Source organism: Panthera uncia, chromosome B4 (genome assembly GCF_023721935.1).
Source record: "Panthera uncia isolate 11264 chromosome B4, Puncia_PCG_1.0, whole genome shotgun sequence".
Taxonomy (NCBI): Eukaryota; Metazoa; Chordata; class Mammalia; order Carnivora; family Felidae; genus Panthera; species Panthera uncia.
Genome location: NC_064809.1, coordinates 13,092,249 through 13,115,833, shown reverse-complemented (window position 1 = coordinate 13,115,833; position 23,585 = coordinate 13,092,249). Strand labels below are relative to the sequence as shown.

The 23,585-nt window shown below is 44.1% G+C and overlaps 1 protein-coding gene across 6 annotated transcripts in view; it reads left to right on the top strand.

The window, feature by feature from the left end:
• FAM107B (family with sequence similarity 107 member B) overlaps window positions 1-23,231 on the top strand; it is a 160,005-nt gene extending 136,774 nt beyond the window's left edge. For all 6 annotated transcript variants that reach the window (XM_049624626.1, XM_049624629.1, XM_049624631.1 and 3 more), the window contains 3 exons: window positions 10,997-11,180; window positions 19,314-19,464; window positions 20,446-23,231. In XM_049624626.1, the coding sequence (XP_049480583.1) occupies window positions 10,997-11,180; window positions 19,314-19,464; window positions 20,446-20,562 (452 nt within the window). In that variant the 3' untranslated portion in view covers window positions 20,563-23,231. The remainder of the gene's footprint in view (window positions 1-10,996; window positions 11,181-19,313; window positions 19,465-20,445) is intronic.
• Window positions 23,232-23,585: the final 354 nt, after the last annotated feature.

The window sequence follows — 23,585 nt, the reverse complement described above, 5'->3', positions numbered from 1 at the left end:
CAGAGTCAAGAGTATAGAGCTAGGGACCTGTTCTGTAGAACAATGGGCACTGAGAGAGCGGGAGGGAAGAGGACGCTTGGGCAGACAGGTAGGGAGGGTCAGGGGAGGGTCGTCCAAGGGGCTGGCTTTCACATCGAGGAGGACATGGACGACAGCTTTGAATTCCACGGAGCAGCTGAGGAGCCAGGAGGCCTGAGGAGAACCCTGTACATTGGCTGCTATGCAAATAGGAACACAGTGCACGGAATTTGTTTTCTGTGATCTGTTAGTGTTAGTGATCCACTGGTAGCTTTTTGTGCTTGGCTGCCTCATGGATCACTGTCCTTGTGGACAGACCTCAGGGTCGGAGCATAGGACCTCCTATCTGAAAGAACGTCTGACCCGACCCCCTGGCACAGCCCGCCCTCTTGATAGCAGCCCATAAGGAGACCCCCCATCTCAGTTTGAAATATCTCTGGATGAGAGCTTGAGCCTCACCATTTTCTTGTGCTTGTTTGGTTGAGAAACCATTCTGTGCTATTGGGGGCTTCAGAGAGGACTAAGCAGGCTGGGACATGCGAAGCCCAGAAGCCTGGCAGGTGGTGACATGCCCTGTGGCGTGGGCTGCCGTCATGCAGCTGTGCTGCGTGTCATTGCCCACGATGGTGATGCCGGTCACCCGGTTGCCACTCTCTTTTCTTTCAGATGAATGCTTCTGTTGGCCAGGGCTGAGGAGATTTCTCCCTCCCACCATTCACTCCTCACAGAATTAGGGTAGTACCAGAGGGCAGCAGGGAATTCTAGAATTTGCCCTCAAGGTAGAGGGAGGGAATGTGCAGGATTCAAGTCTTACCTGAAGGGCTATGGGAGGTTAAGCAAATTGTGAACATAAGTAAAGTTGTCTTGATGTTTGAAGACTTAAACTCTATATTGGGCCAAATTAGGAAATGTTATGTTTTTGGAGATCCCTTATATTCATATAATTGCTTTATGCTCAGAATAGTTATTTGCGACAGATTACTGAGAAGTTAGAAATGGCCATCCAGTTCTGCAGATAAGACTGAAGCGTAGTAATTGGGAAATTATCAAGATTTTCAGGGCATTGGCAGGCTCAAGCTGCAGGCTCCAGTCTGTGCTTTGGCCTTGTCTATCAGGGATTTTCATCACCCCCTCCAATCTGCCCCCCTCCCACATCCCTCTGTGTCACATGAGTCCAAATCAAGAAGATGAGCAGAGACCAAGATTGGGTTTATCCATTAAATTTTGTCTCAGCTAGTATACCTGTGGCATATGGCCATCCATTTTCACTTAAATAGAACATTAGTTAATGAAGAGGTAGATTAATGAATTAATTTGTTGGAACTATTTAACTGTCTAATTTATTGAGCATATGCTGCAGGGGCAGGTACTGTGTGTGGTGGATGTTTTCCAGAAGTTTTCTTTTAATGCTTGCAACTGCTCTGCAAATGTAGGTATGTGAGCTCTGATTTACAGTTGAGGAGGTCAAGACCCAGGTTAAGTAACAAAAATCACATAACTGGTAGATGATGTAACCAGGATTCTAATCCAGGATGGGTGGTCTTCAAGCCTGGTTTTCTTTTCCATTATACTGTATTATTTCTCATGGATTGAACAAGGTTTAAAATGGATGAAATGACAAAATTCTAATAACATAGCAGCAACGAAATAATCTCTTGGATAGTAATTTTAATAGCTATTTGATATGTACAGTATTTAACGTGGTGTGACGTATATACAGAGAAGGACATAGGCCGTAAAGGTGTAGTGAGTGGTGCATTTTCCGAGTGAACAAACCTGTATAACCAGAACCTATATCAGGAAACAGAACATTATCAGCACTCCGAAAGTCGTATTCCCTTCCCTCCCAGCCCACTCCCAAGATATCCTTTATCCTGATACCTAACACCAAAGATTGGTTTTTCCTGTTTTCGGACATTATGTATGTGGAATAATGAAGTATGGACTCTTGTGTCTGGCTTCTTTTGCTCAGAGTTACATTTGTGAGATTCAACCTTGTCGTCCCTTCGTTCCCATTGCTGCGTAGTATTCCAGTGTATCAGTGCGCCCAGTTTGTTTATCCATCCTCCTGATAATGGACATTTGGATCACTTCCTGTGTGGAGCTATTAAGTATAGCACTGCTGCGAACCTTCTTCGAAAAACCTTTGTGTTTGAAAGAACATGCGTCTTTCCTGACTTCTTTCCTCACTTTAATGCAATTTTCTGCAAGATGTCTTCTGTTTGCGGTTGTAAAGCTGTGATGTTAAAAGGCTTCTAAAATCTTTTCAAGAGGTAGAGAAAATCATCCTGTTAAAAGCGAAGCTTAAGTCTTCCTTCCCATTATCCCAATCCAGAAGAATGGACTGCTCAAAGAGCATCCCTTTGGAATCAGGCAGACCCAAGTTCAAATCCTAGTCCTGTCCTGTAGTAACTGTGTGACCCAGTGCAGGAATAACAATGTTATTATTACTAATTGTTATATATTGCCAGTGATGGCGCTAATATCAGATGACATCTGCTGAAGGTTTATGATTTCTAGTCACTGTATTTGGTATAAGTTTCTCATTTACCCTTCCTAACAACCCTACGAGATAATCTGCCATTCTTGTTTTTTTGTTTTTTGTTTTTTTTTTATTCTTTAACTGGTGAGGTAACCTGCCCAAAGACACAGTAAATGAGAAATCTAGAATTTAGACCCGGTCAGTACGATCTGGAACCCATGTTCTTGAAGCTGTCTGAGCCTCCTTTGTAGGCCATAGGGAATAATAACTCCTACCTCAGAGGGCCTTATCCAGAATTAAGTGATGGGGAGAAGCTAAATGTACACCTTCTAGGGGAGATCCATAGGGACCCCAGAGTGGATTGCTTTCGTGGCATATCTCTGCACTTTTAACAGTGTTGAGGGTCAGGGGTGAGGCCTCCCTGCTCTCCTGGTGGTTGTTAGGAAGACGGACATCTAGTTATTTGTGGAGCCGTCGCCACCTTCTGGTTGGTCTCGCCTCAGCCAAGCCGGCTTAGCTTTGATAATGGCCTGTGTTCCGTCTTCCCCATGTTTCTTGCCTCCTTTCCCATGTTCTAAATATAAAATATGTGCCTTTTTTATAAAAATACATTTTTAGGGGATGAAAAAACTGATGAGAAAATGAGTTTGGTATTTTCCCAAGGGCGTCACCATTTGGCGTTTGTACAGCAGCGTATTTGCAGCCACTTTATCGAGAGTTTGAAGTGGCGGCAGTCGTGGGGCCGGGCAGAGGCGAAAAAGTGACATTTCTGTGTGCAGACCGCTCTGGTTGGGTGCCATTTCTAAGCCTTAGTTTAGGTTTGTGGCCACAGAGGTCCCCTGGGCTCTTGTCTAATGCCTTCAGGTGCCAGATGGTGTCACTGTCCCTGATGAATTTGTAGGTTCACCCAGGCAGGTCAGGAGTTTGTCGTTGCAACCCTTGGCTGTTAGGGAACAGTTCTTGTCTTAACTCACTCACCGCTCTCTCAGCTTCCTCTTTACAGCCTGCCTCCCTCCTGGGATCAGTGGGTACTGAGGGCAGGCTTCCCATTGCCAGGTGACCTAGGCCTGGGGCTGGCCTGCCTGCTATCTTAAGTGATCGGGCTCTTTCAGAGTATTGTCAGAGGGTTGCTAGAATCTCTTAGAGTCAGCCTGGGAAACAATTGCTCCTCAAGATTGCTTTGGAATTACTTCTAACTTGCCGGAAGTAGTTGTAGCAATTCAGAAGTTTACTTGTTTCACTTTGATTGGTCACAGGACACCCGTAGCCTACAGTACACCTGCATACATTGCCATGTTTCAGATATTGTTTTCAAAAAGGCTTCAATTATTAGTGCTTCTAGGTAGAATTTGATTTTAAATATTAAGGTAAACATGAAATTTAGCATAATTTCTAAATGTGGTTTTTAAATCTCATGGGATTAGGTTTTAAATTTTATCTTTCTGATGTAGAAATAGCAGATAAAACTGCTGACTCCAAAAACGGTGTGAGGAGGAAATTCAGATGCAATAAATATTTTTTATTAATCCACTTGTGACGTGTTTCTGTGGGAATGGTTATTTACCTCTGGAAAGCAGTCAACACAGAATGCCTGTGAATAGGCATGAAGTAGGCCCAGAGTAAACCTTTTTGATCGGGACAACAAAGCCAGGACTCAAAATCCATCTCTAATGTTGGTATTTTCTTGTCTCCTGGGATAGTAGAGTTTAATAATGACTTCTGTTTGTTGATTTCCAGAAGTTAAAGCAGAATTCTCATCAGGTGGTGTTTTTCAGTGCACCGTGTTTGGGCTTGTGGTCTTGGGGGTCTTCTGGGTTCTTGTCGAATGCCTTTGGGTACCAGATGATGCCACCGTCTCCTCCTGGTCCAAGGCAGAGTTTTTAGGTTTGCTTTCAAATCTCTAGGATGTATTTAGTATTAGGGTCAGTCTAAAATGCAGTTCTCTATTACTCAACTTGTTAAGGTATTTCAGTGCTGCCTTGGTCTCTGAGCGGCATAAAAGGACCTTGCTATTGGGGCCTATGTCTTGCTCTACCCTGCCCTCTGGCTAAGCCATTCACAACTCCACGTAGCACCTTGAAGGTGGGATAGACCTTTTTACACTTTTCAGAAGGTTTTTTTTTTTTAAATGGTCATTTATTTATTTTTGAGAGAGCGCATGCAAGTGGAGAAGGGCCAGAGAGAGAGAGAGAGGGAGCCAGAGAATCTGCAGCAGGCTCCAGGCTCCGTGCTGTCAGCTCAGAGCCCAAAGCCAGGCTTAAGCTCACGAATCATGAGATCATGACCCCGAGCCAAAGTCAGATGCCCAACCCACTGAGCCACCCAGGTGCCCCTTTTTGGAAGGCTCTTAATATTTGTAGCATGAATGGGTCTTAGAATTACTGGATGTTACCAGTGAGAAGGGCTGTGGGTCATTTAGTTGAACTCCTATGTTTTTAAAGAAACCAAGGCCTAAAGAGGTAGAGTTTTGTATGTAAGGTTTCTCAGACCTCTAAATAAACTGTGTTAGTGGTGTTGGTCACACAGTTTATCTAATAATAGCTTCTATTTATTGAATTTCCATAGACATGCCAGAGATTGTATGGAGTACTTAAATAAATCTACATTTCAACCAATTCTTACAGCACTCACTTTAACAGATGGGAGAACGGAGGGTCACGAAAGTTAAGTTTTATCCAGGATCTCAAGCCAGTTTTATTTCTCCTACACTGAGCCAACACTAGTTTTCCTTTATTGAATTGAAATTAAAAAAAATACAAATCGGGTTTATTTGATCAGGGGAGTATGACAAAAATATCTTTGTGTTATTCTTCGTGAAGAATGTGTCATGTGGTAATAATGTCGATGCACAAAGTACTTTTCCTTCCAGACAGTTCTGTCTCATCCTCTTTGTGTGTCAGGCTTCAGGATTACCTGATGCTCAGGGAGGAAACCCTGCCCTCCCAACTCCACTTTCTGCGCTGCACACACAACTTGTTGCTAGGACTTCGGACAGCTCGGGGGCTCCCTCTACTGGTAGTTACTTCATTTGACTGCTATTTATTGACCTTGTCCAGGGAGTGTGAAGAATGTGAACATAGACCAGATGTGGTCTTTGCAGTGAAGGGATGACGATTATGTACACATTGCTGTAACAGAAGGTGGGGATTGGTGACTGTTAGGGAAAGGGAACAGAAAATTCCTTTGGGGTTGAGAAGTCAGGGAGTTTAATCGCAACTGGGGAATTAGGAAAGGTAGCTTGGAAGATTTGACATTTGTCTGGATCTGAAAGGTTGAGTGAAATTTGGCTTTACAGCATTTCAGGGGTAGGTACTTGAAGAGGATCAGCATCTCTGCTGGAGAGAATGGTGCTGGCAAAGGCATGCTGGTGAGGAAGGCAGGGAAATGTGAACATTTGGGGGGCAGTAAGTGTTCATTTCAGTTTAAATTTTTTCTGAAGTTATTTATTTTGATAGTGAGTGAGCAGAGGAGGGGCAGAGACAGAGGGAGAGAGAGAATCCCAAGCAGGCTCTGCGCTGTCAGCACAAAGTCCTATGCGGGGCTTGTCCTCACAAACCATGAAATCATGACCTGAGCTGGAACTGAGCATCGGCGCTTAACCAACTGAGCCACCCAGGCACCCTCCATTTCAGTTTAATTGGTGCATAGGATCCGTGAAATGAAAGAGTTCCTTTAGGATCCGAAGGGCATTTTCCAGTGCCATTGACTTAGTAGCGATTAGGAAGATGGTTGACAAAGGGAAGAAAGTTGAAGAAGAAGGTCATTTACGTTCCATGTGTTGGTCATGGCTCGAGGGTGGAAAGTCACTGAGAAGTGGCCAGAATGCAGACCCCAGATCCTTCAGTGGCCACCACCACTGCCATGAGTGCTAGAGGTTAACAGAGGTTGCTCCCTGCTGGTTCATCCCCAGGGCTCACCCCACTAAGTGACCTTTTCCCAGACCCCGGCAGGGTCTACTCCGTAAGGGGCCACAAGGACTGCTTTAGCCTGGTCCACAGGCAGGCCTCAGGTCACACTTGACTGAGGCTGAGGGGCCTCGTGTCTCCTGTCCTGGCCCCAGTTGTGCAGAAGGGCAAACCAGTGAGAAAGGGTTTGAAGGGGAGCGTCTGCACCTTCGTGTGCAGCAGGGTGTCTGCTTCAATCCAGGCGGGGACAGGCCGAGGCCCGCCTTCCTGCCCTGGTCCCCAGATACTAAACCCAGAGAGGAATCTGAAGAAAATTCCAAGCTAGAGCTTGTTTCCTAGATTCAGAACCGAAGCCTTTCCCATTCTGCACACTGAAAGCTCTACCTCTATCTTGGTATCAAGGCCCGAGATGTGCTTGTACCCTGGCACCGACATCCGGAAGAGACTGGGAGTGAGCACCCTATTTGTTTGCCTTTGCTTGCAGGAATTGTGAGAAAGGAGGGCAGAGGGAGGGAGCCTGGGGAGGCGGGGCGGGGGGGGGGGGGGGTGCCAAGTGAGAGACCATGGATGTCAAACCAGTGAGGCAAAGGAAAGAGTCAGCCAGGGTTTGAGCACTGATTGCCTTCGCCTTCTTGCTGTCACCACCTAGACGTCTGTCCAGCAGGTACATCAGACTCTTCGTGTCCACTTCCACTCCCAGCACCCCTGCATGATGGCGCTGACCCTCTTGTAGCTTAGGCCAGGGACCTTGGAGTCCCCCGTGCTTCTTCCATGCCTTTCGTGACTCTTGTCCAGTCCTTCAGGAAACCTCAGAGGCTTTCCAGTCAGCACCTATCCTGACCCGTCTGACCTGTGCTGCAACCATCCTGGTCTAACCCATGTGTCACCCATGTGTCACCCATATCACTGTTCCTGCCCAGTTTTTTCCCCGCCTGCTGCTGCTGTTTTAAACTCAGTAACTACAGTGGTCTTTTAAAACCATGAGACTCCTAGGGTGCCTGGGTGGCTCAGTCAGTTAAGCATCTGACTTCGGCTCAAGTCATGATCTCACAGTTCATGGGTTTGAGCCCCGCATCAGGCTCTGTGCTGACAGCTCAGAGCCTGGAGCCTGCTTCTGATTCTGTGTCTCCCTTTCTCTCTGCCCCTCCCCTGCTCACACTGTCTCTGCCTCTCAAAAATAAATAATTGTAAAAAAAAGAAAACCATAAGAGACTCTTAAATACAGAGAACAAACTGAGGGTTGATTTGGGGCGGGAAGAGGGGGAAAAGGGTGAGGGGCATCGAGGAGGGCACTTGTTGGGATGAGCACTGGGTGTTGTTGTATGTAAGCGATGAATCACGGGAATCTACCCCCTAAACCAAGAGCACACTGTACACATTGTATGTTAGCCGATTTGACAATAAATTACATTTAAAAAAATAATTATAGACGGAAAAAAAACAAAACAAAATCAAGATGTAAAAAATAAAAAAATAGGAGTCCGGTCTGGTCACTTCTCTGCTCGAAATCCTGAATGTCTTTTCTGCTGTCTCCAGAGTAAAGGCCAAGAGTCCTTACAGTGGCCCTCACGTTCCCCATGACACGTGACCCCTCCCCGCCTGCATCACCTCTCTGTCCTCACTGACACTCATTCCTCCAGCCCCGCTGGCTTCTTTGCAGCTCCTCACACCCCCCAGGCACACTGCTGCCTTGTGGCCTTTGCATGAGTTCTTTGCTTTGCCCCACGTCCACAGGGCTCCCCTTCCCCCAGGTGATACTGACCTTAGGAGGCTGTGACCTGTTTTGATTCAGTGTCATGGAGATTATCCATGGTTTGGAGCAGAGAAACAGATCCTTTTATGGGATCCTGTAGGCCTTCTTGTCTGCTCATTAATGAGAATGGAAAGACCTCTGGGGCCACACAGAGGTGTGAATGGTGCCTTTCACATATCAGTCAAAGAGCACACTTTGGTGTGGGGCAGCGGCACCAGGCTGGCCGTGATGGGCTTGCTGACTTGCCACCGTCAAGGTTTGTAATTCTCCAGGCACTGTGGTTGCAGGCATTCTGATTTAAAGGATCCATGTCAATAGCGTCCAAGGAATATTTGGTGTAAGTTGTTACGCACATCTCAGTGTTCAGTAATTCTGAGCCTCAGTTATGCCGTTAAACCTAAAATATATAAACAAATAGTGCATCCACAGTTTTTCTATTTTAGCTGATTTCTTTATTCTTTGGATTTTTAATCTCTTTATTTTCACATTAATCTTCAAGAGATTTTGCTATAAAAATAGCAAATTTGGTAGAGAGAACAGGTTTGAGACCAGAGACACTCATTTTAGTTTGAGCTTCCCATTACTAGTAATATTAGCATGAACAAGTTACTTTTTATTTCCCCGTTTTATTGTTTGCAAAGTGAAGATTCTAGTTCTTCTGTTCGTTGGGTTGTTGCTAGGCTCACACATGGTCACGTACGGGCCCTGGGTGATTGCTGACTGCTGCTTGGAACATCTTTTCCCCTTGGGTGTGGAAGAACACACCAGTGGTTTGGAATAGTTCAGGATTTGGGAAAGCATCTTCATGACCTTGAGAGCAAAACTCCTGCTTGTGACTGACTGCACCTGGATCCAGTTTTTGTTTTTGTTTTAAAATTTTTAGTTGAAAACACATCTTTATTTTTTCCACTGCCTACCCCTTCACTCCTGTGCCCAAGTCCATGGAAACAACACCGTGTGTTCTCTCCTCCCTTCATCTTGTGTGAATATACGTGCTTTTACTTCACGTTTGCTCGGTGGGTTGATGTCATGGGCAGAAATAAAGATGGAACTTGTCTTCCGTCGAGGAGCTTATCCCTGGAAGACCTCTCCACTTTTTTAGTTTAGACCAGGTTTGATTCAGTTAACATTTATTCAGCTTCTGCCATGTGCCAGGCACTTTGCTGGGCCTGGGGATTTAGAGCTGCAAAAGAAGCGGTTCTGACTCTTGGGGAGAGTAGGCAGAAACCCCTGGCTCCTCTGTGTCCTGGTGGAAGTACATCTGCACCACTGCTGGGCCGGGAGGCGTGGAGGGGATCGTTCTCTCCGTGTCCCTGGAGAGGTGGGGGAAGGTGGCCGTTTTGGGTGTGAGCCCATGCACGTGCGGGTCTTCCCCCAACCTTTGCCTGTTCTGTGGTCGCTGTTCCATCTAGAGGCATCAAACTGGCCAGAGAATTAGTAAGCATGTTCTCTGGACTTTGAGGGAAGGCCCAATGTCAAATACTGTGCCATAGTCAGACTCTGCATCTCATTTTTGGTTTGGGAAATAAAGTCATCGTACAGGGACAGGGAAGCATGAAATGGCATGTTAATTACGTTGAAATATTGGACAGATTTGTTTTGGGGGCAGGGGAGCAGGATTGAGGTCAACACCAAAAGTGCCTAGGGGTCCACAGCAATGGAGTGCCTGCCGGCTGGACCCATCAGCTTCCAGCCTGATGCCCAGCCAGCCTTCTTCCTCCCAGCTCTTGCCCTCGCTGAGTTTGTTCTTCTGTCTCATTAAATATCACGAATGTTCGTGGAGTGCCCACTGTGTGCCACACACTGCCCCTGCATAGCCACAGGGGCGTGTGGGGGGGAGACCTGTGCCCTGAGCATCTCTTATGGGGGGACACACACTTAAATCATAGAATGAATGACTAGAATTGAACACGGGGTGGGGGCGGTGGTGGTGGCGGAAGGGACCCTGGGGATCGTCCTCTGTTCCTTTTGCTTTACTGATCAGGAGTCTGAGCCCAGAAAGGCCGTGGGACTCTGCCCGGGCATTCCATGGAGTTGTTGCGCTGTGCTCCAGTGACTGCCTGCCCTCCCCGCCGAAAACCTATACAGACGCGTTCTTGCCGCGAAGTATTCTCCCTTTGTCTTCCCTTCTTTCTTCCCTTCCTGTCACTTCCTTTTTTTCTGGCACTGTTGTGGGGCAGCTGGAGAGGGGGTGGGTAAGACAAAATTCTCGCCCTCGGGAGCATTTGCTTTCGAGAGCCAGTAACCAAGAAGCCAACTCACAGGACTGACAGCGGGGAAGAACTGGGGGCCGGGTTGGGTTTAAGTAGGGTAGGGAGAGGTCAGACCTCGCTGAGAAGGTGACGTTTGAGGAGGGAGCGGAGGACAATGTGAGCTGGGTGCTCATGTAAGGGGAGAGGAGACCCCGGCCAGTGGCAACATCAGGAGCAGTGCTCTGCGCTCTAGAAGCCTCACAACATTGATGGGTGTCATGGGTCTGCCCATTACTGGTGCACATTCATTGCGGGGGTGGGGGGAGGGGGCTGAAAGAAGCAATGAAGGATCCCGGTCAGGTGTCCAGGTGCTTGTAATGGGGTTAAGTTGGTCTTTTGACATGTTGGCAGGAAGCATCCTGTGTGACCTGAAACTTAAAGTGTGAGCAGTAGTGACCAGAGTCAGATCGTGGGTCCCCTTTGCTTTAGTCACCCGGAAAACCACGGCCATTGTTGTGTCTCTTTTTCTCTGCCTCCTGCTTTCTCGAAGCTTCAGAGGAGTTTTCAGTGAAGCAGTGAGGTGGGCCCTGGGGGATGGCACGCCTCCGCAGGAAAGACCAGAGACCGTGTCACCTTTCTCTTTCAGACGGCCCGTCTGAGGACAGTGACCTCAAGGACGCCTATCTCATTCCGAGAAACATCATGGCTGAGCCAGACTACATGGAAGATGACAATCCGGAGCTAATTAGGCCTCAGAAACTAGTCAATCCTGTCAAAACATCCCGCAACCATCAGGATCTTCACAGGGAACTTCTCATGAATCAAAAAAGGTACGGTGGTTTCCTGAGCAGAATTTTCCTTTGGGGACTTCAGCTTCAGAGATGTTTACCTTTCCTGATGGTTTTTAAGGCTGCCTTGTTCCTTCTGGTGTCCTTGAGCCAGGGCACTCCGTCCCCCCCCCATAAAGTCCCGTCATCTGCTGGAGTGACTCTGCATTCTACAGAACTGTGTCCTCTTTGAGAATAGACACCTGCTTTAGAATTTGGATGTGAGGGGATCGATTAAGGATAAAAGAGTATCCTAAGTTGAAGAGGAATACCTTATTTGTTAGATTTGTAAAAATTCTGAATTTGCCCCTTACATTTGGGGCATTTATTATTTTTTTGGAAGAGAGAAAACATTTACCTTTTATCTTCTTTGTAGACAGTTTGCTCCATGTGTGCTATAAAAAATTTGGATGTTGGGTTGGTATAGTCTGCTTTTTAAGTGATTCTGGGCAGGGCAGGTTGACTGGGAGAGCCAAGGATACAAAATTATTTTTATTTATTAGGACACAGAATTACTTACTTCATGTAAGAGCCTTTAAGCTTCCTTTGGAGCTCTTCTTGGATCTTCAGAATGAAACTGTTGATCTTAACTGTGGGACCTTATGGGTCATTCATTGCCCCACTCTTTACTCAGCCTTAGTAGCTACCCATTGAACTGAAGGATATACAGACCAAGTTAAGCAGCCGGGTCATATTTTAGCAGGAAGGCCTAATTTAAAAATAAAAATAAAAAAATGTGAAGAGATGTTGGCGGCAGTTCTCCTTCCCTAGTGCACCCCTGCCACGCATTATTCACGTGCCCCAGTATGCTGTTAGATTCATGCTGATTAAACTGAATGCACGTTTGATCCTTTTTGAATAAGTGCTTAGCTTCTAACCATCTTTGTCACATAAAAGAAAAAATATATAGAATTGATATCATGCCCAAAGCAAAGCAGAACTGTACGTTCCTAAATAGACCACAGAGTTTGAAGACAGTCTTACCTGGGAAATGATGGCCTGCATTTTGGTACAAAGATCAAAAGTTTAATGTACTCCAAAAGAGTAGCAGTTGCCACTGAGTGGTTTTCTGATCGTCTTTTACCTCTTGGTCCTCAGTTGCCTTATCTGTAAAGTGGGAGGAGGGGACTTGGTTGATCTCCAGTAAGAGACATTCTGGCCCAAGCTGTTTTTGTTTTATTTGGTTTGGTTTTGTTCTTCTATTATATCTATGAAAAGGCTCCAAGTCGGAAGAGAGGCAAAGGTAAAACCAAAATTGGCACACTTGTTCTCTGAATTATAGCCTACAAATTATTCCACAAACATGTACTTAGTACCCTGGGTTATATCTAAAACGTATAGGTTTGTACAATCGAATCTGGTTCCAAATTTTCTAGAGTAGTCATTTTCTGTGAAAATAGACCTTCCTTCTGTCTGACTTTCTCTGGCCCATGATTTCTTTTCCTTGTTTACACAGCTGACTCTTTAGCCAGGCCCAGCTCAAGTAATTTGGGAGAATGCTGGTGTTCCCTCAAGTACCATGGTGTAGAGAGGATGTTGCTCTGAGGTTAGAGGGAAATCATCTAAATCCTGGTTTGCCATTTAACTTGACCTACCTTTATGACCTTGGACAAGGTCCCCCTTCCTGACACACGTTTCTTCATCTATGAAATGGGGGATAAAAATATCCTTCTTACAAAAAATAAATAGGGGATGGGGCACCTGGGTGGCTCAGTTGGTTGAGTGTCCCACTTCAGCTCAGGTCTTGATCTCATGGTTTGTGAGTTTGAGCCCTGTGTCCAGCTCTGTGCTCACAGCTCAGAGCCTGGAGCCTGCTTTGGATCCTGTGTCTCTCTTTCTCTCTGCCCTTCCACTGATCATGCTCGCGCGCGCGCGCGCTCTCTCTCTCTCTCTCAAAAATAAATAAAAACATTTAATAAAAACAAAGTAAATAAGGGCCCGTGGGTGACTCAGTTGGTTGAATGTCCGACTCTTGATCTTAGCTCAGGTCTTGATCTTAGGATCGTGAGTTGAAGCCCCACGTTGGGCTCCATCCTTGGCATGGAGCCTACTTAAAAAAAATTTTAAATAATAACGTGTGAATACCTGTTAAAATGACTGGGGTATAACAAATGCTCAATTCGGGGCGCTTGGGTGGCTCAGTTGGGTGAACGTCCGATTTCGGTTCAGGTCATGATCTAGCTCATGGTTCATGAGTTTCAGCCCTGAGTTGAGCCCTGTGCTGACAGCTCAGAGCCTGGAACCTGCTTTGGATTCTGTGTCTCCCTCCCTCTCTCCTCCTCCCCCACTCACTCTCTCTCTCTCTCTCTCTCTTTTAAAAAATAAGTAAACATTAAAAATAAATAAATTTAAAAAATAAATGTTCAGTTAGTCCCATCCATGTTCCACCTCCCATGTAGCATCTTCTGAAAATTCCCATTGCTTCTTCCCCCTTTTCTCTGAAGGGCTGTGGCCTGGCTTTTGAAGTATATCAAGAGGGGGAAAAGAAACCGAAAAGGCAGGAAGGTGGGTTTCAAAATCCAATGCATGTATCTCATCCTATGTTTTCAGGTTTTTGAAGATAAGATCTTAGTTTGGTGGGGTCCTCACATTAGAAATACAGTTGGTTTGTGGAGTGAAAATGTCTCAAGCAGTTTCTTCTCTGATTTATCTTCTATCATATATACTTACTAGAGACTCTGGGGTTTTTATTTAGAAATAAAATTTCTAAATTTAGAAAATCTAGAAATTTTTGTGCCAAATGATAGGAAGTTTCAGAGGGATAATATATATATTTGGTTAAAGGATAATTGTACTTGGTTTTTGGCTTGAATCATAATGAAAGTCTGCTTCCTTTTCTACAATTTGTAAAGGACCTTCCCATATTTTATCTTAACCAGTGATCTTTCCAGTAACCCAGTGTGTGTTATCTTGGGGTTACCCTAATTTGACATATAAATACAAGAAAACTCAGAGAATAAACATAGAATAAAAAGCAATTCATACAGATAAACCAAATAGAGTAATAGTATCACTCAGAAAAAAAAGTGGAGAAAAGAGAGGGAGACAGAAATGAGATCAACGCAAAGCAAGCATTCCATGGAGCCCTGTACCTTTGCTCTACTTAGGCATAAATTTGGCTCAAAACCCGGGAGCATTTGGTTCACAGAGTTTTTCAGTTACATTTTAGAGATAAGATAAAAGCAGATTCACTGTTTAGGAAAACAAATACTCGTAGATACTCATAAATACTCTGAAACCTACACCCTGTCAAGGATATAATTCTCCTCTACTTACCGTCTTTTGGATCTAGATCAGTTTTAGATGAAGAGTTTTTAAATTTTGATCTGGTTACAGTCTGCCATTAGGTCTGATTATGAAGACCTTTGGTCAGCTTCTCAGGTTCTGTAGGTATTCCTAGTGGCTTAAAGGGCAGATTTCAAGAGGCATTACTTTTTGTAGTTGGCAGATTTCAAAAGAAATTAGTTTTTGTAGTTGAAAGATGAGTGTTTGGGACACCTGGGTGGCTCAGTCGATTGAGCATCTGACTTCAGTCAGGTCATGATCTCACGGTTCATGAGTTTGAGCCCCACAGCAGTCTTGATGCTGTAAAATGTAGGGATTGAAGCGCAGAGCCTGCTTCAGATCCTCTGTCCCCCCATCCCTGCTCGCCTCTCTTTGCACCCCCCCCCCCGCCCTTACCCCAACCCCTCTTCTTAAACATTAAAATGTAAAAAAAAAAGTGCTTGAGAGGTCTTAAAAATATAGGGATATTTCTTATATAACTTAGAGAGATTCTATCTTCTCTACAAAGTACTTTTGGTCACAGATATAGAATATCCAATCACCTAAACACATCTCTAAAATTGGTTCTTTGGCTTGTACCTCCCAGTCAGCAATTTCGTTTCCTGTGATTTTCGTTGTTCATTTTATATGCTTTGCTGGACAGATAGTTCCTCAGTAGATACTTGTTGCTGTACCACGTGGCAAAAAATATGGGAAGTTGAGTTAGAAGTATTTGCATTTAGAATCCATGCAGGTAGAAATGACTCAAGCCAAAAATGTAGATAAAGACAGGTCAAACCAGAAGATTCCAAGATTTAAAGATCAAGGACTTGAAATCCAAATGTAACCCTTCTCTTCCACCTTAAGAAAAAAATTAGGCCAGGAGATATTTGGCTGGGTGGGGAGGGGAGCTGTTCCGGTAGGGTTTGAGCCAGCCCTTGCCTCTGGCTCCGTGCTCTCCCTGGTGAGGAGAGAGGGAATTTCACCTTTATGGGTTTTATGTGTCTGGGGTGGGGGTGGAGTGAATGAATATAGACCCTTCCAGTCTGTCCCTTGATGTATTCAGTGGTTTATGTCAAATGTGAAATGTACCTTCAAAAGTTGTCTGTACATGTCATCGCTAGTGGTAGAAAGATAAATTGTTGGAGCCTCTCTTGGAGGGCAGTTTGGAAATATCCACTGAAATGTAAAATATGCTGGTCAGCCAGCAGTTGTACTTTTTTGCATCTAGCCAACAGAAATAGTTCTATAAAAGGGCAGGTATACATGTATAAGGAAGTTCATTGCTGCATTGCTTTTAATAGGGAGCAACTGGAAACAACCTAAATGTTTGTCAGGGGAGTGGGAAAATGATGGCACTTCTGTGCCATGACATCTTAGGCAGATGTTCAGAAGAATGAGGAGGAGGCCATAGAAAGTATGGAAGAGGACAGACCAAAGTCTTAGTTATCTGTGGGTGTAAGAATGGGAAATGGTCCGTGGGGCAAGGACTCAACTCTGTACAATTCTAACCACATAGAATACAGTGTATGTGGTGCTCCCAAGATTTGCTTAACAGGGAGTTTAGGTGTGCTTTTACTTTTACATATATGGGTGCATATGTTACCTACCTTTTTTTTGTTTGTTTTGTTTTTGCAAAGAGCACTTACGAATTTAAAAAACTATCTTGGGTGTCCTCTGTCACATTATAGTCACAGGAACTAGACCCAGAAATAACTGTTGGTGTCGAGTGGTGCAAAGCCATCAGGACTTAAGCACCTGTCAATCATAGAGGAATTGAAAGTGCTTGTTAATTGTATCTGTCAGAAGTGATTAAAGAGAAATCAGCTGTTAGCATGCAAAGAATGACACTATAGTCCATGAGATTTGGAGTGGCTTGTTTTTGTCTCTGGGCACTCTCTACAGGCTGATCCAGTTTTCAACTCAGAATCATATGGGCAGTGCTTGACTTTCCATTCAGCACAGAAAGTGAAGTGATCTTCTGTGATAAAATATTAACTAAATTTGCATGACTTTTTGACTGCTGTAAGTGCAGAACATTTATCAGATAAGCACCATTTCCCTGAGCTTTCTGTGGCTAAATATTTTATCTTACTGTCTCCATTGTGTAAAGTCTTTGACTAGAAAATGAATACTGGATGTTAGTTAAACCCATTCATAGGCTGCAGCAGAATGCCAGCTTAGTGTTCATAACATCAAAGTTGTTGAGCATCCTTTGCATAATCCAGAAGAATTTAATAACCGTTGAGGTTAATTTTGCCAGTGAAATAAAGGGAAAGGAAAATTTTTGAAATTTCAATTATGTAGATAGCTAAATTCTTAATCCTAAAATTTAAGTCCCTTAATTCTGTCTGTGGTATCCTACTGAAGCTTTTTAATAGTCATGGAACTGAGTGGGTCTTTACTCAGATTATTTACAAACATATTTTCTTATGCTCAGGTGCCACTTACATTTATTGTGAGCAAAGTACCATAAGTAGTTTTTATTACACTTCATGTTTAACTTCCAGAATAGTTCCTCGATACTTCTGTCGACACCATAAGATCTTTTTTTTTTTTATCTTTATTTTTAAATTTATTTATTTTGAGAGAGACAGAAATAGCGTGAGTCGGGTAGGGGCAGAGAGAGGGGGAGAGAGAGAACCCCAAGCAGGCTCCGCACTGTCAGCATGGAGACTGATGAGGGGCTCAAATCCACGAAACCGTGAGACCATAACCTGCGCTGAAACCAACAGTCGGACGCTCAACCGACTGAGCCACCCAGGTGCCCCCATCATAAGATCTTAGTAACTGCAAAACACACTAATTAAATCACAGAAGTAACTCATCTCCTTTCCTTTGTTTCTTCTTTTTTTTTTTTTGGCTGAATTTAATGCTTTTCATTCTTCGTTTTTACTAAAAGTTCTGCTAATGAAAATTGGGAAAATGAAGATACATGTTATTTTGACTATGCATCCTTTATCTGTAGTGATGGCATATACTGATCTTTACTCTGTAAACAACTTCGAAACATTTGTGATTAAAAAAATGGAGATAGGGGAGATGCCAGAATCTTAAAAAATTATAGTTAGATAAATGCAGAAGTGTGAAATTGAGGATTTGTTTACAGATGAAATAGTGTGAACTTGAAAGACATTGAGAGGAGTGTGTTGACGAGTTTCTTGCAGCCAGAGCCCACACTTGGGAAATTGTTATTTGATTTAACAGTTACTCAGATGACTCCCAGATGCTGAGACACATTGGTTGATTGAAATAGTTTAGAGAACCACCACCAAGGTAGACATTCCTGAATTACAGACTAGCAGTCACCATCAGGACCAGAAGGTGCGTGGGAAGGTGCATGGGCCCATCTCAGTCCTGAGTTGATTCAGTAGGGCCCTTCCTGCTGCCCAGAAAAGCCTGGGTCACTGACAGGTCAAGTGTGCATGTGTGTGGGTGCGTGAGAGTGAATACGCCCACCATCACTTCCACCCTATGCTGCCTGAAATTGATGATGTTCTTCCTGTTCTGTGGTTTGTTTCATTTTTATTTTAAATGCTCTTAGTAAATGTTAGTATCAAGTTGAGATTACTTGAGAGCTAGTGGAGACTTGCTAAAGAGAGAAGGAAGACAGGAGGAGGTAGGCTGACTGAGCCAGCACTGTGGAAAGCCTGGACTGAAGAAATCTTAAGGAAATGGTAGAAAAATAGAAACCAGCAATGTCCTAGCTAACAGTTAAACATAGAAGTTCCACCTAAGGAAATGTCCTTGACTTACCCCAAACATTTTGGGTGCAGGGTTGCTAGGGAATGGTCTAAGTTTTGCTTTTGTTTCTCCCCATCTGCAAAGAAGGCAGCCTGATTTATCTCTTAGAAAAGTAAAATTTCCCTGAAGCCTGATTTCCGTGCATCATCAGTAGTAAACTACACATCTGAAGCAGTTCCACTGTATGGAGCACTAGGAGTCAAGGGATCAGAATTCTCTGCCCCCCAGCAGTGATGACATCTTAGATGTGCCTTCTGGTATACAAGAGCCCTACGACAAATTTGAGAATTTTGGAAGAGGGGTCCAGGGCCATTTTGCTGTTTACATTTCTGTGCTAGCCTAACTCTAGGCAATATGTGTGTGTGTGTGTGTGTGTGTGTGTGTGTATTTAGTATTTATTTTGAGAGAGAGAGGGAGAGAGAATCCCAAGCAGACTCCGTGCTGTCAGCACAGAGCCCGACGAGGGCTCAATCTCACGAACCATGAGATCGTGACCTGAGGTGAAACCAAGGGTCGGATGCGTTGCATCTTGGGAAGGTTTCCCTAAAACTTCAGGTGGAGGCACCTCATATTCTGGGTATCTCCATCCTCACCATCTCTGTCTATCTCCATCATCTCTGTTCTCCTCTGTCATCTCCATCCCCATCACTCCATCTCTGTTTTCTCCATCTCCACCTTCCTCATCTTGTGTCATCCCTGTCCTCCTCTTCTCTGTCATCTCCATCTTCTCCGTCTCCATCAGCATCATAAGCGATCATAATACCCATTGAATGAGCCTGCTATTCCGACCTTCCCCCCCTCCAAACCATCCTCACTACCCTTTACATAGCCTAGTATCTGGCACACAGTAGGTGCTCAGTCCATTTTTATTGAATGAATGCATTTTGCGTACTCTTGGAAGTTGTTCTTGTCTCTCTTCCGTGCTCGTGAATTCCTGACACCACCCGTGCTGACCGGCAGCTAGTAGGCATCATAGTGATGCTGCTAATTCAGTAGACCCCTTTTCTGTGGCTGACGCCGTAAATTTCTGTTCATGATGGGTGTGCCCATTAGATTAAAACTTTCTTTTGTTTTTGTTTTTAAGATTAAGACTTTCTAATTTTGTTATTTATTTACTTATTTATGCAGGGGTCTTGCCCCTCAGAATAAGCCAGAACTGCAAAAGGTGATGGAAAAGAGAAAACGAGATCAAGTAATAAAGCAGAAAGAAGAAGAAGCACAAAAGAAGAAATCTGACTTGGAAATAGAACTATTAAAACGGCAGCAGAAGCTGGAGCAGGTGAGAGTGAGATGAAAGTTGTCTTTCTCCTTTATTCAGATCCATCTGACATTCAGTATTATGTGAGTTTAAGGTGTACTGCGTGCTGACTTGGTGCATTTATATTGCGGTGTGTTTGCCACTGAAGCATTAGCTAGCGCCCGTCACATCACGTAATTATCATTTCTTCAGCGTTGGGAACTAAAGGTCTAGCCACTTAGCGTGTTTCTGTTCATAGTGTAGTTTTGTTTGTTTATGTTCATAGTGTAGTTTTGGTGGCTGTAATTACTGTGCTGTGCTGTGTATTACTTCCCTACTGGTTGCAAGTTCCTACCCTTAACCAACATCTCTCCCGTTTCCCCAGCCCCTGCTAGCCGCCATTTTACTCTCTGCGTTTACAGTTTTGGTTTCTCTAGATTGCACGAATAAGGGAGATCATGCAGTATTTGACTTTCTCTGGTTGACTCCTCTCAAAAGTTATCTCTTCTGTCCTGAGAAATAAGAATGTTGGAACAAGCAAAATTTACCAGACGTGTCAGATGTAAATGCTGATTTCACAAAAGGAAACTATGAGACAGAATGTCAGCTAATGGGCTAAATAAAACACATTCAAATGAGGTAAAGACAAGGATTCAGGAGGCAAAGCCCAAACTGGGGAATATCACTGAACTCACAGCAGAGCCCTGGGGAGCTCAAGCAATTGAGTGAGGTTCAGCCTCACCAACCAACTGCACATTGGTCTCGGGATCCTGTTTCCGTAGCCTTGATTTTTGGGTTTTTGGTTTTGGTTTTGCTGGTAGTACCACCCGGGGGGGCTGCTGCTCCCTCGCAGGACGACCCCAGGCCCTGCACATGTCCGTACATATATACACCTAAGGTGGAGACTGGGAGAGAATTTCCTCCACTGGGAAATGAAGGTGTTAGGGACTTTGGAAAGAGGAGGAGTGTTTCGAAAAGCCTCTCATTTTGTAAATAATTTTCCTGTTTCTGAATTTCATTTAGCATGAACTTGAGAAGCAGAAATTGCAAGAAGAACAAGAAAACACCCCAGAGTTTGTGAAGGTTAAAGGCAATCTCAGGAGAACAGGCCAAGAAGTGGCCCAAGCGCAGGAGTCGTAGGCCTGGGCCACAGAGACCGCGCGCCCAGCACACCACACGGGGAGGCCGTGTGCAGGTGTCTCCGCAGCACTTAAGCTCAGGGCAGAAGCCCCTGGAGAGAACCCCAGCCAGCAGAGAATTGTTACTTTAAAAAGGATTTGGTTTTGGTTTTCCTACAATCTGGGTGGATAAATGACCTGTGACAGTTGATTTCTATTCGCCAAATGAAGGACGTTGACCAGCACTTAAGTTGGGATAAGTGAACCTGTGTTCAGAGACTTAAAAAAAACAAAAACAAAACCACAACAGCAAAAAAGAAAGAGGACACTGGAATAAATTCTTCAGAATTGCACTACTTGGTTTTTCTTTCAGTCCAAGTTTAGTGGGGCAGAGAGCCTTTCTCCTTCTAAAATCTAAAACAAAAAACAAAAAAACAAAACATGTTTTGTTTTTTCCTTTAAGTATCTGCTAGATAATTTAGATCACATAGAAAGGCATTGATCTGTTACATCTTATATTTGTAAATTCTCTGTTGAGAATCCAGAATTGTCTTGTGTAGTCCTGTCACCCGTGTTAGGTTGACACCTGAGAATGTTGATGTTAATGTTGAGCACAGCTGTTACCTTTGTTGGCATTAAGATTCAGAAATAGGGTGAGAAGGTTTAAAAACATGGAAACAAAAATACCTAAAAATACGCAAACAAGTTACACGTAAAACATACGGAAACAAAAAACACATAAAGGTCCATCTTGATCTTATTTTAATTGCTTTTGGTTCTCTGATACTAGAATGCTCCATAGTGACAGTCCAGTTCAGAGAAGGCACATTGTATAAATCCAATTCTTGCTTTGATAACTATTAGGATCTTGTTTTGTTTTGTGTTTGAATTTCTTGCCGAGCTAGTCCCTTTATATGAAACAATCCTTCCGCTCCTTTGGAGTATAAAAACTAGTTCCATATAACCCAACTTCAGTGTCAAAAGTAGAGGGTCCAAATCTTTGAGAACAGTGTGGGGGAAACTCCCATCGGGAGCCAGGCAAGGAGGACTTGTCTGGGTATTCTAATGTGAAACAAACGTAGCTCGGTCTCCAGGAGGCCTAGGTGGAAGGTTGATAGCATCTGTACATTTTGGATATCATTAGAATTCCCAGTTTTGGAAATTTCGGATCAAGGATCACATACTGCTTTGCCTTTTTTTTTTTTCCGGTGAAGAAAGACTCTTTCGCTGCTCTGTCAGCGGTGATGACCACCGTATGCACCTCAGGAAATGCTGAGGTGAAGGGAGAGGCCGCCCAGCTTCCGCACACCAGCTAGCTTGCTATCCTAAGTGAGTCCCAGGCGGACAACAGCGAAATCCTTACGCAAAGTACGTTTTATTACCGCTGGTACATTTTACTGGGGGTGATCTGGAAGAATTCATGTGGATTCAGTATGTTCTCCATCCAGACGATTCAGCCAGTAATTTCTACATTGCAGAGTCCTCTCCTTTAAAGGCTCATAGAAAACTGGATCCCGAGCTTTTAATCCTAATAAGCATAGTAGAAATTAGCTTTCTATGGGAATGCTTTAGTTTCCATAGTTGACAGGCTCATACTCAGTCCTCATGTGAACAAGATGAAGGTAAACACAGAGACAGCACATACTGCCAGTTAGAGGACATGTCGACCACACCCGCAGTGGGTGATTTCTCACCAGTGGGTATTATTTGAACGAAACATGAGATGCTGAAGATAAAATGTTGCTCTGTAATAGTCTACTTTTGAAGGATGGAATGGTAACTATTGTTTTTCCATCCTCCTTCTTTTTGAGAGAAGAAGGTATGTCACGTGATCCTCTTGAAGGTACGTTTCTGATTGCACGCTGACTGGAGTGCTGTCTTTGTGTATATGGACCAATGATGAGATTTGCAGGATGAAGATTCAGGACTAGCTCATAGCCTTTCACCTAACTGGATGTTGGATCTTAAGTCCTGCGTCTCTGAAGTAATTCTGCCACTCGATAGAATTCTCAAGGGTCCCCAACAGACTCCTTTAGAAGGACCGATTCTGTTCCTAGAACTTACCTAGAATTCGTTCTTCACTGGGAAGAAAAATGACAAAAGCATCTCCCTCCCAGTCTCACTCCCCAGTCTGCACAGTTACATGTAGCGAGTACTACAAGGTCTGGCCAGAAGACTTGTAAATAGCGTGAGGTGATGTCTTATGACCAAACAGTGGGATGTACAGGTCGAGAAGCTCCCTGAAGCCGTCAGCTCAGCTCAGCTCACAAGCCTGAGTTTAAAAGGGTGCCAGTCTCCCCTCCACACGTTAATACTGTACGGTCCAAACCCCTAGGACTCCTGAACATCCGGGCAGATTTGTGCTTTGAGCCACTTTTTGACAGAAATGGCTCCATTTTTCCACTCTGTGGTTTTCTTAAAATAGTTCAGTGTTTTATAGTCTGGTAGTAAAGTAGTGTTGCTTTCTAAGCTGCAACAGTTGACTTTATTCTTCTACTCTGAAAAATCTTGACTTGTTTGAGTGTATATAATATATATAAAGGGAGCCTTAATGGATTTGTTTTCATAATTTAATATTTTTTGTATTTGCTCTTGTATAATTGTTTTTAATGGAAAGTATTACAGAACTGAGGGTGGAATTCTTAGAACCAAAGTTATTCTTAATAAAAATCACCACGCGCTTGGACCACGCAGCTGTGTTTGTCTGATCTGTTGGAGGTGGATATCTGGAACCGAAGGGGGGTTGCTGTGTTCACCTTCAGTAGAAGGTGGTTTTAGGGTCTTCCTTTGGTGACTGTCCTCTTTGACACCCCCCCAGCCACCCCCATCAGTTATGTCCTCTGTCTTGCTTTAGTCAGGCTGACAATTCATTGTGTCAAACAAATTCATGGTAAGGGATCATGCTACTTTTTGTATAAAATATGTGGTATTTTAGCAGCAGCTAGCTGTCCGTCAGATCGAAGTATTCTGAATTCTAAGTAGCCTGGTAGAACAGTGGGAGGTGTATTTTGGCAAGGGCCATTTTTTAATGCCGTGAGCTAGTAC